This window comes from Larimichthys crocea, chromosome XVI, assembly GCF_000972845.2.
Source record: "Larimichthys crocea isolate SSNF chromosome XVI, L_crocea_2.0, whole genome shotgun sequence".
In the NCBI taxonomy this organism is placed as follows: domain Eukaryota; kingdom Metazoa; phylum Chordata; class Actinopteri; family Sciaenidae; genus Larimichthys; species Larimichthys crocea.
Window position 1 is genome coordinate 5,330,544 of NC_040026.1, and position 17,696 is coordinate 5,348,239.

General features: G+C 42.3%; 3 protein-coding genes and 3 non-coding genes across 6 annotated transcripts in view; 2 read left to right on the top strand and 4 right to left on the bottom strand.

Annotated features, from left to right (window-relative positions):
- Positions 1–493: 493 nt before the first annotated feature.
- Positions 494–7,706, bottom strand: daglb (diacylglycerol lipase, beta). Its single transcript, XM_010738399.3, has 15 exons — positions 7,002–7,706; positions 6,758–6,909; positions 6,500–6,674; positions 6,142–6,409; positions 5,924–6,046; positions 5,666–5,793; positions 5,242–5,368; positions 5,054–5,137; positions 4,141–4,218; positions 3,941–4,021; positions 3,404–3,531; positions 3,139–3,207; positions 2,719–2,791; positions 2,387–2,640; positions 494–1,431 (listed from the first exon to the last, which is right to left on the bottom strand). The coding sequence occupies exons 1-15, from the start codon at positions 7,094–7,096 to the stop codon at positions 1,236–1,238; spliced, it is 2,031 nt and encodes a 676-aa protein (XP_010736701.1). The 5' UTR covers positions 7,097–7,706; the 3' UTR covers positions 494–1,235.
- Positions 7,707–8,295: 589 nt separating this feature from the next.
- Positions 8,296–8,367, top strand: trnaq-cug (transfer RNA glutamine (anticodon CUG)). Its single transcript has one exon. It is a non-coding gene; the product is annotated as a tRNA-Gln (tRNA).
- Positions 8,368–8,411: 44 nt separating this feature from the next.
- mrpl58 (mitochondrial ribosomal protein L58) lies at positions 8,412–10,700 on the top strand. Its single transcript, XM_010738407.3, has 6 exons — positions 8,412–8,695; positions 9,070–9,094; positions 9,199–9,258; positions 9,396–9,478; positions 9,568–9,737; positions 9,864–10,700. The coding sequence occupies exons 1-6, from the start codon at positions 8,534–8,536 to the stop codon at positions 9,946–9,948; spliced, it is 585 nt and encodes a 194-aa protein (XP_010736709.3). The 5' UTR covers positions 8,412–8,533; the 3' UTR covers positions 9,949–10,700.
- On the bottom strand, positions 10,634–10,705 carry trnam-cau (transfer RNA methionine (anticodon CAU)). Its single transcript has one exon. It is a non-coding gene; the product is annotated as a tRNA-Met (tRNA).
- A 349-nt stretch (positions 10,706–11,054) lies between these two features.
- Positions 11,055–11,127, bottom strand: trnar-ucg (transfer RNA arginine (anticodon UCG)). The gene has a single exon. It is a non-coding gene; the product is annotated as a tRNA-Arg (tRNA).
- A 3,023-nt stretch (positions 11,128–14,150) lies between these two features.
- Positions 14,151–17,696, bottom strand: part of LOC104924909 (cerebellar degeneration-related protein 2-like) — an 11,616-nt gene continuing 8,070 nt past the window's right edge. The window contains exons 3-6 of the mRNA XM_010738398.3: positions 16,845–16,993; positions 16,594–16,758; positions 16,291–16,498; positions 14,151–16,151 (exon numbers count right to left, since the gene is read on the bottom strand). Coding sequence (XP_010736700.3) covers positions 15,384–16,151; positions 16,291–16,498; positions 16,594–16,758; positions 16,845–16,993 — 1,290 coding nt within the window. The 3' untranslated portion in view covers positions 14,151–15,383. The remainder of the gene's footprint in view (positions 16,152–16,290; positions 16,499–16,593; positions 16,759–16,844; positions 16,994–17,696) is intronic.

The following is a 17,696-nucleotide window of genomic DNA, read 5'->3' on the forward strand; positions in this document are numbered from 1 at the left end:
TTGTCGTTTATATACAGACTTCTTATCAGTATATGTTCCACTTTTATCACCTCACAGATGAATTTGAATATTTTTCCCTCTTTAATCTGAAAGCTGCAGCACAAATTTAGACCTGTCGTTTCTTTTATTCACATAAGTTCACAGGGAGAAGTAGGAACATGTTGTATCCGCACTGGATTTTACTATTCCCGAGTTTAGAAGTAGGAGCTTACGAGGGACACTTGAAGATGTCATGTGTTGGTGACGGGACGTCGCGGTTACGTCACGTGCTAAACAGGGAGTGATGTAGAATAGTTAAAAACTGAAGCTAATCCTCCTCTTCATGTGTTTATTGGAAACTAAGAGTTACTCAGCAGATCACATCACAGCAGGTCACACTATATCTTCCTCAAAATTCTGGATTCAACAGGTTGCTGTTGCTGAAGTGAGAAACCGGTCCCCTATTTTGAAATAAGTCAAGAAGATGAAGAGCTCTGCTTCACAAAAGCTTTAATTTGCATCAAGGAGCCCAGTGCATTTTATTGAGCATGTGAAAGTTATGCAGGCATCAGCTGATTCAAACTTTAATATGACACAATACCTGAAAATCATAATCATGATAATAGTATCCATGGCAAATGAACAGGTTCCCACAAAAAGTACAATCGTTCTACCTCTTACATCTATCACTGTTTGTCAAACGTCATGCAAATATCCAAACTGCATTGTAGAAAATGCAGAAGAAAAAAAAATGTAAACACACTGCACTCGTTAGTCTTTTTTTAGTGTAAAGCGATTCATTGACTTGTTTTTCTGTAATGCATAGGCACTGTTCACCCTGATGTCTTAAGACGTTTAACACGAGACAGACTAAACCACAGTTACAACACAACAAAGACGTCCACAGCGTCAGTCCTCCCCCGCGGATAAGGAAGACAGGCGTCGGTGAGCGAGGGGGGGGGCAGCTTTCTACCAGCCACACACACGCCGACACCGACAAAATAAAGAACACTGACATCACAGTAAAACTGCAGCACTGCTGTATATTGTACACAACGCACATTCAGAGATCATGGCATAAAGTCACTCATGGAGGAACTCAAGAGGAAATAAAACAAAATATATCAATTAAATAAGTAAAAGTGCAATTTAAACAAATACTTGTGCTCCAGCGTGTTAACAAATCACGCTCATGGAGATTTTTTCCACCATTACCAGCTCAGGAGCACACACGGAGTCAGTCTCTACGGCACGCTTCAGATTGTGTTGTGCTGGCTGTTGTTTAAAGACGACGGGCAGAGGGAGAAGGGCCTCTCGCTGGTCAGGCTGTTGAGTGCTCGGAGCACAGCGTCAGGCATGTGATCTGCAAGCATCCTGGGACTGATCAGGATACTCCTGAACGCCATTTCATTGGACCAGTCTGCACGGTACCGGACCTTGGAAAAACAGGATCTGAGAAAAAAAAAGACAGAAAGAGGACAGTTTGATGGCAAATCTCAAAAACACAGAACTGTCATTCCAAAGAGTGTGACGGATACAAATCAACAGCATCATATCATAAATCTCAAACACTTTCAACAATAAGTGAACATTCATGGAGGTCTCTGGTATTAAACAGCATTATTTTTAGCTAGGTGTACTTAATAAACTGAGTGTGGGTGTGCTAGCATTGTTCATGTGACTGTCAGTGTTCACAATCATCTCAATCAATGGAACTGCCGAAAGAAGTCTAGAGTTTGGGTGTAGGCGCTGAATAAAGTCACAATGTGGAAGCAGTTGGAATTCATTTTGTAAGTGGAAGTTGTAGAACTTTGAAGAGGTTTGTTTGTTTGTTTGACCCCCCTTGAAACCTGAAGGGGTTTTGAATTGGCAGTTGAAGTGTAACGGCAGAACCCCACCAGAACTATCACGTCGCGACTGCAACATTGCTTTGGTTCATTCCCCACACGACTTCAACCTCAGGAGTGTTTCAGAAGCGCATTTTGTAGCATTTTGTTAACTTGCTCAGATTTGGTGCTTCAAAATCTGTACTGTAAATACGCTATGTAGTTAAACTGTTTCACTTTTGGCTGTTTTTACAATTGCGAGTCTGTACAGTCTGACTTCCAGCTCGAGCCACGCTTCTGAGACAGACTGCGGTGCTTTCAAATATTGACTTGAGCTTCAACTGTCCAGGACAGTTCTTCATTGAAGTTGCTGAAACTTGTTGCATTTAAAAGGCCTATCAAAGACAATTAACATTTGCCAACATATCATTTGGATTTTTTCAATATCAGCCTATTGGGCTATTGAAACTTTCCCTTCATCCTACTTCTAACTACCACTAGAGGGCACACACACACACACACTTTTCATATTTAAAGTACATTTGTTGTAAAGTGAACTGAGAGGTGGACCACTGACAGACCTCCGTGACGGCCCGTCCTCTGTGACATGCAGAATGCGTCCGGGCAGGAACAGGGGTAAGTGTGCAGCTTTGTGGGCGGGCGAGTCGTCTGACGCCAGGCTCTGATAAGAGGACGAGTGGCGAATCATCAACGACTCCTCCCCCAGCAGCGGCTGGCTGAGCTCCTCCTCTCTCCTGTCGTCCATCTCTGTGGGGCCGTCATCCGGGTCTCCTCCAAACAGCTCGTACCAGCATCCCTGCAGCAGGATGCGGTACTGGAAGACACACAGGAGAACATGTGGATTGACTGTCTGTACACATGGTGTAATACTAAACTGATGTCAGTGCTTTACCTTTGGCTTACTGCAGTTGGAAACGATCTTAAGTATCCTCCTCTTCAGATCCTCCATATTGGGAATGCTCAGCCTGTTCAAAAAACCATGATAACACACGCATTAAAAAAGAAACGAAAACGAAAAGAAGGGAGCGTGTGAGTCACACTCATTTTCTCCTTCACTGTGCCTGTAATAACAGGGCAGAGCCAAATATAGAGCCTCCATCATGCTGTAGTCTATAATAGTCTGTGCACCACAGCACAGAACATCGGCCTTTTGAAGAGTCTGCAGCGCTGCTGGCACACACTCCACAGTGATTCACATGAATACTGTCACACAAACTGATACGACAATCTAACCAGATTCAACACAGAATATTTATTCGTGAAGAAGAATAACTTTGATTCAACATGATGATCTAATGGCTGTTTGTCTTACCTCGGAACCAGATCCTTCCCGAGGACGACTGAGACCACAAAGTCTTTGGAGTAATCAGCCAAAGCTTTACTGCACACAACAGAAAACCTGTTACAACTGAACCCGTGCACAATTTGACCCATTGTTTAAAATTAATGTATTTTTCTAACTGCACACACTGACTGGGTGGTGCAGCAGCATTTTGCATTTTGAATATTTCTACTTCAAATTCAGGAAACCAGCTGACAGAGAGGAGAGGCTCTGTCCTCTGTACAGTGTGCCTTACCTCAGGAGTCCCCCTGGTGGAGAGAACGAGTAGCACTGCAGGGTGGGGAAGGAATTCCGCAAGAGGATGGCAAGAAGTGAGGCTGTGCCGGCGCCCAGGCTGTGACCGGTGATGACCAGTTTATACTCCTGTAAACAGAGAGGCATGGGGTCACAGTATATACTTATTACATCAGGATTGTTCATGATGTCTGCAACGCGTGTTATTCCTTGACAGCAAATGGACAAGAAATATATCCCACAACACCACAAATAAAGCTCACAATACAGAAAAAACATTCAATAATGCATTGTGTATTCTTTTTCTGTAGATACTGCCCTGTGTGTCGGTGTGTGTGTGCTGTACTGTATGGAAAGCAGTGTTGTTGTTGTTTTGTTATCAGTGCAGAAATGCAAATCAGCATCTTTTTTTTTTATCCTTCCTTAACTGTACCATCCCCCCCGACCTCGAACACATCTGCCAGCTAAGATGGAAGTGAAACTAAACACAGCGCTGCTGCAGCTGAAATCAGCAGCTGACCTTTGTTACAGTTCTTACCGGCGCGATGGAGAACGCCTGGTTCAGGATGCCGTCGTTCACCAGCTTCTTGTAGATGTAACTGGCCGCCTGGCAAATGCCCTGCAGACGGAGACGCGGATGCATTAACACACACCTTAGATCATAAAACCTCCTGTCTGAGAGTGGTATAGACACCCCCAAAGACAGGTGGGACAGGCTGTGTTTAGACGGACGCTGACCTTGTGAGCGTAGCAGGCTCCGGACACTCCTTCTATAGGCAGGTTCTCACATTCAGCAGACAGGTCTGTCAGGACGTCCTGCAGGACAGATGGACAGTGTGTGAGATAAACAACTGGGAAATTAAAAGATAACTGTTACATGTTGAACGTTGTATTGATCGCCCTGTGGCCGGACATAAGAAGGATTCTAGTAAATCTTTCTTTAACCGTCAGCGATGACATGTGTAGACACGTGTTGATACACACACAACCTCACTCAGTCATCACGCTCACTTCCTACTTAGGACTTCTTTTCTCGTCACAAAATCTATTTTCACTTGTTTTGAGGAGTGGCTCGAGAGATCCAAAGTGCACCAACTGTGACCTACATCTATCTGTCTCTTTTAGCGGAGGACATCTATAAAAAAGGGAAGTGATCCTGAACATACAGAGGAAAACGCAAACATATGCACAAATGCACAGCAGTTTTACAGAAAGACTGCTGTGGACAACTAGGAAATTTTAGACTTCCCTTAAATATAAGATAGGTACGAGGCCACAGGATGTTCATAGCCTGTGTTGTTTGCCTCGCAGTGTTGGCTTTATTTTGGCTCTTCTCTGATATGATCTAGGTCGGCTGACGTCACGTGAGCACACCTGGATGTTTGCACTTAAGTATCCAGGCTTCTTTCCTTCCCTTCACCCTCTTCTGACGACCATTTATAGTTTAAGTATAGTGAGCTAAAAGTTCCAGCGTGCTCTATATGAGCACTCATAGAATGACTCTTGTCCGATCAAACGACTTGGTTGGAACTAGCTGTTAAATCAAAATAATCTGATTAAATCATTAAAATGTTCTTGAAAGAACAATAAAGAATCTTTCTATCTAATATATACAAGCATGCATAGGCAGAAGAACACAGAAGGAGCTCACCTTGAGTGACAGTGTTCCTCTGACAGCCACCAGAACAGCCTCTCTCTTATGATCCAGAGCCACGAAGAACGGGATCTCATAGATCTGCAACAAAACTACAATTTACTTAACGTGATCCACAAAAATATGGAGGAACACTTTGAACCACAGAGACGGCGCTGACAGCGAAAGCTGGTGAAGTTTCCTACCTGGTTGTGGAAGCTGACGTAGATGAAGTCTCTGTACTGCAAACCGGTGCTGTGCAGGATGGACGAAAAGTGACAGCCGAGGTGGTCTCCCCCGACGATGTCGTACTCGGCCGCGCGGCTCCTACAGCTGAGACGCACATTTCGATTTGGGTGTAAAGAGTGTGAACAGAGGCAACGTAAGAGAGTGTCTGACACTGTCAGTGACGTACAGACATTTGAGATGCAAAACAAGATGCAAAACCAGCCGTCAGTTACTGATTTGATCATTTGGGCTCTGCTATTATATTATCATTAAAGGTTTGTCTGTCTCTGTTTCTCCGTCTCTCTTCAGTTATATAAGAAGAGAAAGAAAATGTCATCTTTCACTGTGAAGCATTTTTCTACCTTTAGTCTGACAGGTTGATGAGTAAAGAGTGCATCTTACCAGTCTCTGCTGAGTTTGCAGGGCCCGGTAAGAAGATTGGAGTAAATGTACATCGGCCAGCCATAAGCTGCTGCAGCAAACTGCATGCAGTGAGCCGCTTTCTGCAGCTCTGTCTCCAGATTCTCCCCCTTCAGATGGTAACAGACACACAAGCAAGAAGAAAACATTTGATTCTATTTTACAGACTGTTTTACAAACATTCTTGCCTGCTCTGAGGTCTACTGTACCCTTACATGATCGACAGACTCTGGCACTTACGATAGGAGAGGAAGGGCTGTGATCCACAACAAGGTCTGGGTCTCTGCTTTGCTCCATCTTGTCCTGCTCCTGGTGCAGCAGAGCCAGACCAGCTGCTATGTCACTAGGGACCAAGTCTGTGTCCTGCAACACACACACACACCATACCAGTTTGAGGTGCACAAAACCTTCCAGCTGTAAAGAAAGACACAGACAGAGAGAGAGAGAGGTAGTCTTACAGAGAAGAATCCGCTGAAGAGCTGCGCGATGCTGGAGAACGCCGCCCGGTGGCTTTCGTCCTGCGGCAGACAACAGCACAGCAGCCGCAGCCTGCTCTCCCACACCTTGACGGCCAGCGAGCGAGCTGTGGAGAGGAACTGGGTGCCCTCGTTGCTCTCCATGTCTCGCACTCCAAGCGGCTCCATGGCAGCAGCCTGAGGGCGAGGGTTGCCCAGCGGATCAAACACAAACACCACGCCCAACACGGTGAATAGCAGGATGATCCAGCTGTTGTGACACGAAAAGAAAGAAAGAAGCTGATAAAAAACATCTCTTAAAAATTAAAAAAATGATAAAAACTGTGAACTCATAGCCTACCTGGCAACCACTGCTGCGATGACGGCGCCCACTGTGGCAGGATCGCAGCCTCGGCTGTCGTCAGACACCCAGACGGCTCCCAAACAGGCCCACACCAGCTCGGGGATGTACAGGAGAGCTCGCAGGTACACCAGAGCAGGGATAGAGCGCCGCGGGCCGGGGTTGGTTATAGTACCTGAGAAACATTGATATTCATGTCAGCTTTAAAACAAAGAAGTAAGACTGTTACAAGCGTTATCTTCACATGTAACACTTTACCTTGGGCACTGACGTAGACGATAGCACAGAGTGACAGGATGATGAGAGCGAGCACGACCAACAGTCCAACCACATAGCTGTGGAGAACTCCTCTCCCATTACAATCAAAGTGACCCTTGTGGTAAGTGAACAGGATCATGGTGCCAATCCACCTGGAGGAGAACGACAAGAGTATCAGAAGTCAGGTCAGGTAGTCAACAATCCTGAAAGGAATCACAGACACCGATGGAGGTGAACAACGTACCAGAGCACACGGATGAACAGCTCAAAGGCGCCCGGGAAAACAAGGTCGTCACTGGCGATCCCCCACCGCCGACCAAACACCACGATCCCAGGCATTTTCCAGGTGAACACGCCCGAACAACTCACTGACAACAACGGACCTTCCTGACCACTATGAAGTGGATACGATTCTCTTCAACAGCGGACACTTCAAGTCACGCATGACTCCACTGCCCGAGCAGCAGCTACAGCGGCAGGCGACGAGCTTCACCCATTACTGCTGCTGTCACACTTCCCTGCGTTGCTCAAACAAATGATGTTTTCCCCCGTGTACGCTGGCGACCTTGTCTGATTTAACGTTATTCAGGCACGCACAGGCTGGACTCTTGTCGTCGTAACACACATTAACGCGGCTTACAACCCGCCCACGCCTTTGAGCCTGACAGGATGATGCTAATGTGGCTAACGCGAGTAGCTTCCAGCGTTAGCCATCCAGCTAGCTACAAATACTCCAAAGCTATCCCGATTAAAAAAGCATTAAAGCAATATTACAAACACTACTGCAGCGTATGCAGTAATATATCGATATCTAACTTCATAACGAACGTCGCCTCTCAGTGTCAGGCGTTCAGATGACGTGAAACTGAGCTATAAGCAGAAAAGCAGGTTTGTTTTTGTTATTCTTAAAACAAGCAGTGTCCGTCCGCTGATGCTATCCCTCTGCAACAGAGACTACCGCACAAGAGTTCCCTTCATCCTCTGTGTGGATTTAACACACGTGATAACAGCGCCCCCTGTTGGCAAATGCCAGTTTACATTACATTACATTACATTACATTACATTACATTTAGCAGACGCTTTTATCCAAAGCGACTTACAGAGGAGGACATAAGCTGAGAAAGGTGTAAAGGAGCACAGAGTAGTTGTTAGTTTTGTTAGGCGGGGAAGCATTCTCGAAACAGAAAGGTTTTTACAAGTTTTTTAAAGGTCGAAAGGGATGTTGCTGTTCTAGTAGCCGTTGGTAGGGTAGTTTAATACATTTTATACTTATATGTATATTCTTCTGTGGACTATACTATTTTCTTTTCATGCTAAGTGTTACTAAATTATTATTATAATTAAATTATATTCACTAAAATAATTGACAACTGGACATATTTCGTTATTCGTGGCCATTCCATTCCTGTTACGCTAGATATATAACCTATGATATTATTAATAGTCATATTTAAGGTAACGGGACATCTAGAAGAGTAGAGGTATCGGATATCAGATTATGCGTTCATATACGTAGCTTACTCAAAATGGCACATATGGTTCCATGGTGTAATGGTTAGCACTCTGGACTCTGAATCCAGCGATCCGAGTTCAAATCTCGGTGGAACCTGAATTTATTTTTCTGCTCTTATTATCCAACACAAGGTTGACGTTAATTGCGCTGTGTGCAGTTAATGACGCGTTAACGACACGTTAACAAGCGCGTAAACAACGCGTTGAAAGTCACGTATGTTTGAACTAGCGGGCTTTCCATACGGTGACGACGTCAGTCCAACATGGCGGCACACATAGCACGGTTTTCTCTAATATTCCGTCGCGGTGCAGGAGCACACGTGATTCCACAGCACGTGAAACCGAGGAGTGTTTTAACACGAGACATTAACAACACGCTACAGATAAGTGTTGGTTACGGGACCAGAGGGACAAACGGCACACAGGTTAGTTAAATAACATCAACAAACGGAGCCGTGGTTTCTTCTATGTGAAGAATGTCACCAAAAACTCCTTTAACACCACAGAGACAGCACAAATGTAAAGGACAGAGGGGCACAGGGGGAGCAGATCATGTAAAATGATATGTAAAAATGTGCTGACTCCAGAGAGGGAACTCCTTTTCCCTACCCAAAACTGCAGAGGTCATTGTTGTGACACTGTGGTCAGAGGTGTGACATTCCCTCCATGAAAGAGAGAAGAGCGGTAACTGAGATGAGAACAAATCAATACACGAAATGAAATAAAGCTGTGTAAATGTACTGCATCATAGTGTGATGATGTCTTTTTAATCCTTTTTATTATTTACCTTTTTTTTCAGGATGCACAGGTGCACATTCCAGTGGGTAAATATATCAGTTACTATTCACTGAAGCAGAACAATAACATGTTTTTATCTGTATCTTTCTATATCTTTTAACATTATATATCTTGTCCTCCTGGCTCTCAGAGCGTCTGACAGTGTCTTACAGCAGAAGCAGTGGTCCTGGTGGTCAGCACGTCAATAAAGGTTCTAAAAGTTAAACTTTATCATTTAAAACAGTGACTAAAAGTGACTCCTAATAGCTTGTGCAAGGCCTTGAGTCTTGATTCTGTCCTATGATGCTCAGTATATTCTGTTGTGTGTAATGATGTCTTAATCCACAGTCAGCACGAGAGCAGAGGTCCGGTTCAATGTGAAAACAGCAGACTGGATCCCAGAAGATGTCAGAAGGAAAATCTTTGAAAAGGTTTGCTTTCAAATGCTGCAGAATCAGGATGAAAGCCTAAACTGGAGCTATAAAGACAAACTGTGCTCATTTTCCGGTTCGTGTCACAGAACAAAAACTGCATCAATAAGGCCGGGGAGCTGCTGGTGACCTCTCAGCTGAGCAGGAGTCAGCAGAGAAACCTCTCTGACTGTATCCAGAAGATCTCTGCCATCATAGCAAAGGCCAGCGAGAAACCGCATGAACCGACAGAAGAAGACATCGCTCTCAGAGAAGACAGGTATTACAGAGCAGCAGTAGACTCTGTGTTTCCATGCACCTTTTATTTAAATGTGTCTTATATATGTGTGTGTGTGTGTGTGTGTGTGTGTGTGTGTGTGTGTGTGATGTGAAATCTGTTGTGCAGGTTAGAGAAGAGGAACAGGGAGCGGCTCAACCAGAAGAAGATCCATTCAGCCATGAAGAAGAGCAGACGAGTGGACTTTGACTAACTGACTGACTGATTATTATTTTGTCATTAATTTTCTGTGAATTAAAAGTAAGTAGCAGTGTATATTGTATAGCAAAAAATAGACCAGTGTCAAATGTTTTAATGTAAACTTCTGTAACTGTTGACTGGTGTTATCTGTGTTCTGCAGCTACTGATGTGATATATTCAGATATTTGTCAAAAAAAGAGGCCTAAAACTATAAATGATATATAAAACACACTGTCAAATATAAATCCTCTGTGAGGTATACACTGTATATAAATGTATACATGCATGTACTGTACATAACTGCCTTTGTTTTGTTTTTTTTTACAAATTACAGAAGTACTTGACTTGTATATAGATATTGTACATTATTAGTCATCATTGCTTTTTATATGGAATATATGTATACACCAGTTTCCCACCTACTTGTATGTATTTAATAGTTATATGTTTATTTATTATTCTATTATTCTATAGTCCTTGTATGTGTACACATATTCTCCATAGTCAATAAAGCTGATTGTGATATCTAGTATGTGCTAAAGTGTTGTGTAAATATTAAGTGGCAATATTCCTATTCAGATCACGAAATAGTGCGGAAATTACAGAAATGAAGTGTAGAGGAAGATGGAACTGTAATGTTGAAGAAGAAATGCTATTCTCACTGAGTGAGATGTGCAGATGTCAGAAAAGTGGAAAATTAGCAGAGGATGGTTTCGATCCATCGACCTCTGGGTTATGGGCCCAGCACGCTTCCGCTGCGCCACTCTGCTCCATATGGACAACAATCTTCGAGGCTGAATTTAACGTCACATACGACTCCTGAGTTGTTTGTAGTACCAAGTGTAGCCCATAACCCTGATTGAGTCTGCCCCATTGATACTCGTATCTACAGTTGGTTCCTTGACAATGACTATTATTTCGACTTTAACTTGACATTAGGTACCCTAGCTTGTCGTTAGCTAACAACAGTTGTTATCTCGATGCATGTTCTCAGTGATTCGCGTGTAAAAGTTAACGCTACAACCTACCAGCGGAATGAAGTGTGGTTTAATGCCAGCTAGCGGACACAACCAACCCATTCAGAAAAAGGTATCTGCCTACTCTTTCAAGCACAAAACACGACCACGAAGGGACTCGAACCCTCAATCTTCTGATCCGAAGTCAGACGCCTTATCCATTAGGCCACGCGGTCGGATTGACTAAGCTTGTGTCGTGTACTGTACAAGTACTTACGCCTGTATACACGTGTTTTCATTTTGCAAAGATTAATTATTGTGTGACAAATTATATTTTTCTGCTGACCCTGTCCACAGCAGTGCATAGTTCTATTTCTTTACTGTAGCTAGAATAACCTCTTCAAAACCTACTTCAAAATACCACAGCTATACCATTGAAGGTTCCATTATGTAAGACTCTGAGACATTCTACGTAATAATTTCATGTTGTAATCAGTTTTTTATTGATAATGAACTGGTTGTAATGTAGCTTAAAAAAACACTGAAGGACAAAAAATCAATTTAGCATAAACAATTCATTGCAGAAATAATTTAATATTTGAATTGATATTGTGTTTTTATATCAAGTTAGGATATTATCAACAATGATGGTGATAAGAAGAACAGTGAAAAGTTCTGTAGATGGTTAATTATTTGGACGAGTAAAACTTGAGACAAGCTTGGCAAAAGTATAAGTTTGGTTTCATAGATTAAAAATTACATTGAAAAGACAAATCTGACATCATAAATACTCCCGGTACACAAAATGTTAGCTACACTAACCTTCTGTGAGTTGATTGTTAGCTAACTAGCAATGTGTAATTGCTTTGACTGGGAGACCTGCTCTTGGATGTGGCTGACCAGCCTAAAAACTGAGTTTCTTTGCTGTCTTTTACCATGGCTTGTCAAAACTTTTCTATTAAGTTATTACTTTCCAAAAGTATTTATTTATTCATTCATTGATATTCAAGTCATTTTTCATCCTCTATAAACCTAATGTTCACTTTCCTGTGTTCACTATTAGGACGTTTTAAAATACACTTTCATTTCATCGGTACAATATGACTGTAATTCATCCTGCATGTTTTTGTTACTTTAGAAAGAGATATTTTGATTTACAGAGAGAGCGGGTCCTCCTACATGGAGTCTGCCATGTTGAAACACAATGTTTCTACAGTAGCCCAGAAAGGACAAAATTAACCCTGGCTTTAGAGACAGCTTTTTGTTTCTACACACTGGTCCTTCAACAGGAAGGTTTGCTGCCCTGCACATTTCCACATTCAGTGTCACTGTAAATACAAATAAATAAAACCAACCCAGGATGCATTATATCAATGATTTATTAACAGAGTAAAGTAGGTCTTAGTCCAATAATGATATGAACTAATACCAGAGCAGACTAAACTTTAATGCCAATAGTTTATAAACTGACACATTTAAACTGGATAATATAAGTAAAGCAAATTAAATAGGTTCATCTTGACAATTTGTTAGTGACGTTTACATATAGGCACTGAAAAAGTAAAAAAAAAAATATTAAGAAACATTCACACACAAATAAATACACAGGTACAATTTCATATTAGCTATCCTAAATATGCAAAAGATGAGGCGTCAAACATTTTCAAGTGCAATAGGTAAGACATTACAGTACAGAAACCTCATGAGCCTTTAAATATGATAAACAGGCTCTGGTTTGGCATTGTTTTGTCTATGCTAACACATATTCCTCCACACGCTTATGGCGTGTTCACCTCAAATGCACTTCACACACTACAGTCCAATATAACTGAATTGCTGCAACAGTAAATTAAGCTTTACTTCATCAGGAGGTAACCTCTGATTCTAGTACCACATGGTTGCAGCCAAACATCCATCCTTCACTCTTTTTAGCCTCAAACACGAGTGTAGGGTCCCTCAGGTGTCAGCTGTGCCACATGTGAAAGGTTTCAAGCTTGGCTATGTCTTCAACTCAGCTGAAGATTCAGATATAAAATTAGCTGTAATAACATTCATTATAACAAAGGTTTATACATAGGAGGTTACCCAGAAAAAAGGCATAGGTTTGTATATTGTGAAAAAAGGTGCAATATGTTTGCAGGTTAGTTTTATAGTTTGGTAAGACTGCTAGGTGTTAGACAAAGCCCTGGTTTGAAGCCTTATACTGGTTAGAGGTCTACTACAGTGTGTCTGTCTAACTATATCATTAAAGGAAAATAGTCTCAACACTTGTATAAAAAAGCCCCTAAGAATATTTTATCCATTACTATAAGATCAGATTCTCCACTGGACCAGTTTCTTTAAAAAGGAATCCACATCCCTAATGTCCATGCTATCTTCATTCAGTGGTCTTTTCTAACAATCCCAATGACAATCAAGAGTTCACGTTCAAGTCTTTTTGTCTGGTTTCTTAGATGTAGAAACAAAACTGTTTCCCAAACGAACAAAAATACTTATATTGTATACGGTACAACTTTACAGCCTTCAAGATATTGATATTGTGTATGAGGTGCATCGATAATGCCCGGGAAATCAAAATAATAAAATGAAATGGAAATAATAAGAGATTGTCTTTTGCAAGACAGCAGCTCTTTAGCGTTTAGTGGGATCATCACTCCTCCACATTCAAATCACAACAGGCACAACTATATTATCTATAACTGTAACTATAACTAACTGTTAATAAATAATGCTTCCTAATTCTCTTTGAGCAAATGTATTAATTCTTTTTGCCCCAATGGGCTAACACAGTGGAGGGAAAGGGTATATATTTTATAAATGTAAAATAAGTTTCCAATCTGGGTTTTACAGTTTTACAGGTTTTACACTCTGAATGAAAGGGGGATGTAAGCATAAGTGTTCAACCTTAGCTCAAAATAGTTCAATATTTTTAGGAAATGTTAATTTTTTGTCAGTAGTTTGATGAGAATATCAATACCACACGCATGTCTGTATGCCAAATAAGAAGCTACAACCGGCAGCTAGTTGGCTTAGCTTAGCTATAGACCGAAAACAGGAGAAACAGCTAGGTTGTCTAATGCTAACAAAATGCTAAAGCTTCTAATTAACAACTCTCTTTTTTTTTTAGTTAATCTGCTCCAAAAAAAAATAAGTGTAAAAACTTCAGCTTGTAGTTTCTGGTCCTGACCCCCATAAAACCACAACTAGTCAATGTTGACAGTCAGGCTGGCTGTAGCTTCATATTCATCATATTTTATGTTTTTAACAAACTGTTCTGAAGAAAGATACTTCAGTTAGAATCCCGTTTTCACTTTCAAAACATCTGTGCAATAAAACAAGAATGTAAAAAAAAGTGTTTAACATCGGTTCAAAACAGTTCATTCGGGAAACACTTTCATTTGCTTTCTTGTCGGCAGTTAGAATATCGTCATCACATGCATGCCTAGCATGCCAGTTAGCTTAGCTTAGCTTAGCTTAGCTGAAGACCCCAAAACAAGGAGCAACAGCTAAAGCTAACAAAAAAACTAAAGGCTGCAAATTAACACATTATATTTTGTTTAGTTAATCTGCTCAGAAAAGTGTAAAAACAATTTGAACAGTTTGTGGTTTCTGCTTCTGGTCAATAAATTGTTTAGTACAACCGTTTCCGTTAGCTTTCTTTATGCTAAGCTAGGCTAACTGGCTTTAGCTTCATATTCACTGTATTTTAGTCTTTTTATCGAACACTTGGGAAGAAAGGTGTTCCTCCACATCTCTAGATAAAAGGGCGAGGCACCGTAAACTTTTAAAAAAGCAGTAACACGGTCAAAGAGAGCAGTGCAAGAGAGGGGCAATGTCATCCAGACTAAAGGCGTATTTAAATGTTTGTTAACAGTGTTAATTTGTATCGTGATATAAATGAAGGAGAATCATTAGCACCTCAGACAGACAGCACTGTGGCCTGAGAAGATCACTCTTTGTCTTTCTTACTGTAATTATACAAAGTGTTAGTAGCGTCCAATATACGGAAATAAACTTAATGGATACGGTTCATAGCTTTAGACTTCCAGTCATGTTTTCATCAGAGATGCAACTTTGTAGTGTTTTTGTGAAGCTTTAACATTTAGTGCATTTGTGAGGCTCATGAGAGGCATATTGCTATTACTGTTATTGTGGTATATGTCTAAAGGTGGTAACGCCAGTATATATTTAATAGGAACACTGAATAAAGGATATGAGGGGTGTGGACTAGTTCTTAATGAACCATGTTTTATATACTGTATATGACTGAATTCTGCAGTGATCACATGCACATCAGATTTATGTGTATGCTGGAAGGTTTCAGTAAACTTTGCGTTCTTGCCTCGACTGAACTAAACTTGAATTTAGCTTCTTTTTTCTTAAATAGCACCCTCTATAAGAATCTTTACACTAGGCCCCTGTTCACAAACTCCAGCACTTAACACTGAAAATAGCACATAACCGTCCTGTCTAGAGCCAATCCCGTACACCACTAATGTTTACTAGATTTGCCAGATTTGCCAGACTTGCTAGCTTTAGCAGCTTTGGTAGCTTTGATGTCCATCTTGGTCTTCTGGATACGAGAGAAGATCTCCTTAAAAAGGGCCTTGTACTCTGGAGTGTTCTGTCCCAGCCTCTTGTCCACCGCCTCTACCTGCTTGCTGATGCTCTCAATGGCTTCGGGGGTTGAGGGCGACTGGGTAGGTGTAGGTGGAGGGGCCGGGGTGGGCCCCATAGCACAGTCTTTCATGGACGGGTCTCTGGAGACGGGTCTGGAAGTTTGGACCCCGGCATGACACAGGCTCTCTTCATGGCGCCTACATTTCCCTAACAGCTCCTCGTATTTCTCCAGTAAGGCGTGGTACTGCTCATCCACCTCCCTGAGGATGGACATCCCCCTCTTCCTCACGCTGTTGGCGTGGAGAGCGTAGCTGCCTCTCCTTCGGCCGGACGCGTCACGGGCCACTATGGCATTGAGCGCCGTGTCGCTGCAGCTTTTCCTCACAGGGCTGGACTCGGGGAGAGGCTCTCCTCCCACACCTCCTCCACCTTCAGTCACTTCTCTCACACCTCCTCCCGTCTCCCCGACTTCCACCTCAAGGAATGTGTCAGTCTCCGGGGTGCTATTGAGGACAGTCTGGGTAAGAGTCACGCCGTCGTCCTCGCTGCTCAGCAGGAAAGTCCGAGCACGACGTAGTTGCTGCAGCTCCTGTAGCTCTACCTCCAACTCACGCACTCTCCCCTGGCAGCTCTCAGCATCCTGAGAGCAAAAACACAATTTCACAATGACGGCTACAGGTTCTTCTCATATTAAACATCATATCCAGAGTCCACTTCCAATTCAGAGGGGTGGAAGTCAAGGGTACATCTTTAGACTGTGGTAACGTCCTGCACCTTACCTGGACTCGCGTCTGCAGCGTGGAGAACTCTGCAATGAGGAGGTTGCACTCCCTCTCTACACCCTCTCTACGCCCTCTCTCAGTCCGGACAGCCGCTCGCAAAGCCGACACCGCCTCCCTCAGGTGCTGGTTCTCCTCTTCAAACGGTTGAGGCTTCACATCTACAGAAAAACTCTCAGCCCTGCCTACCACAAACTCGTCCTCGTACCTGACATGACACACAAACATGAATACAACTTAGATAAACGAGTTTTCTTTCATTCAAGTGATGTTTTCACAGACTGTGGATGGAAGAGCGAGTACCTGGGCGCTGTGCAAAGCTCCCTCAGGCAAGGGAAGGAGTGGATGGTCTTGCGTCGTTCCCTCTTCTCCCTCCTGACTCGGAGCTGCTCCATGGAGCGGAGCTGCTCCACCTGCCCTGAGAGAGACTCCACCTGGTTCTGCAAAGTCTCAATGGTCCCTGTTAACCTGGTCCAGAAGAAAGGAAGGTTGAATGTTTAGGGAGTAAAACAGGAGAAGGATGAAGGAATAGGGACAAGAGAACTTGTGAGCACCTCTCTATTTTTTGCTGCGAGGCCTTGCTGTCCATCACCAGCGTGTGGTTGGTGCGTTCCAGCTCTCGGGCAGTCCCGTCCAGCTGCTCGTACACTTTGGCATGCTGCTCGTTCATGTCCCGGAGGACCTCCAGCTGCTTCGACAGGTACTGTGGGACAAATACACACATGATACACATGCCTGTTTGTACGAACATCTGTACATACATCACACATCTCAAACAGAACCTTAATTAGCATCATTGGAAACACGTGCATTTACCTACTATTTCATGACGAAATGGCTGTTTGTTTATGAAGATCTTATTTCTAAAGATCATGTGATATGATTTAAAGACATTAAGATTTTATAGTGAGGTTGTTTGATTTCTAAACTTTAAACCTCTTTTAAACCTCTAAACTTGTCCTGTTATAATACAGTCAAACAGAAAATTGTAATTGAACCAGTTAATTAAACACCAACTTGCGAGGTTGTCTCGTTCCTCTATATCAAACTCGTAGAGCTGCAAACATTAGTCGACTAATTGATCAGTTGATTGACAGAAAATTAATGGCCACTGTTGTGACTGATTTGATGAATCGTTTCATTAAACTGAACATTTGGGGTTTTGGACTGACAAAACAAGACCTTGAAAGATATCACCTTTGACTTTGAGAAACTATTTTCTTTATTACTTACTTACTTACTTATCCTGTTAATAAACAATCAAACAGAAATTCTAATTGAACCAGTAATTAAAACAAACTGCGAGTTGTCTCTTCCTCTATATCAAACTCGATCATTAACGCAAATTTCACCAATTGAAGTTGATTGACAGAAAATTAATGGCACTGTTGTGACTGATTGATGAA

Bases quoted from the DNA above. Each gene is read 5' to 3' on its own strand.
- daglb (XM_010738399.3), bottom strand. From the start codon at position 7,096: ATGCCTGGGATCGTGGTGTTTGGTCGGCGGTGGGGGATCGCCAGTGAC. The intron at 6,047-6,141 runs GTAAGACTACCT...TGTGTGTTGCAG, and splicing joins TCTTCAGCGGATTCTTCTCT to GACACAGACTTGGTCCCTAG. The intron at 1,432-2,386 runs GTCTGTCAGTGG...TTTTTTTCTCAG, and splicing joins GAGGACGGGCCGTCACGGAG to ATCCTGTTTTTCCAAGGTCC.
- mrpl58 (XM_010738407.3), top strand. From the start codon at position 8,534: ATGGCGGCACACATAGCACGGTTTTCTCTAATATTCCGTCGCGGTGCA. The intron at 8,696-9,069 runs GTTAGTTAAATA...CTTTTTTTTCAG, and splicing joins GAGGGACAAACGGCACACAG to GATGCACAGGTGCACATTCC. The intron at 9,738-9,863 runs GTATTACAGAGC...TCTGTTGTGCAG, and splicing joins ATCGCTCTCAGAGAAGACAG to GTTAGAGAAGAGGAACAGGG.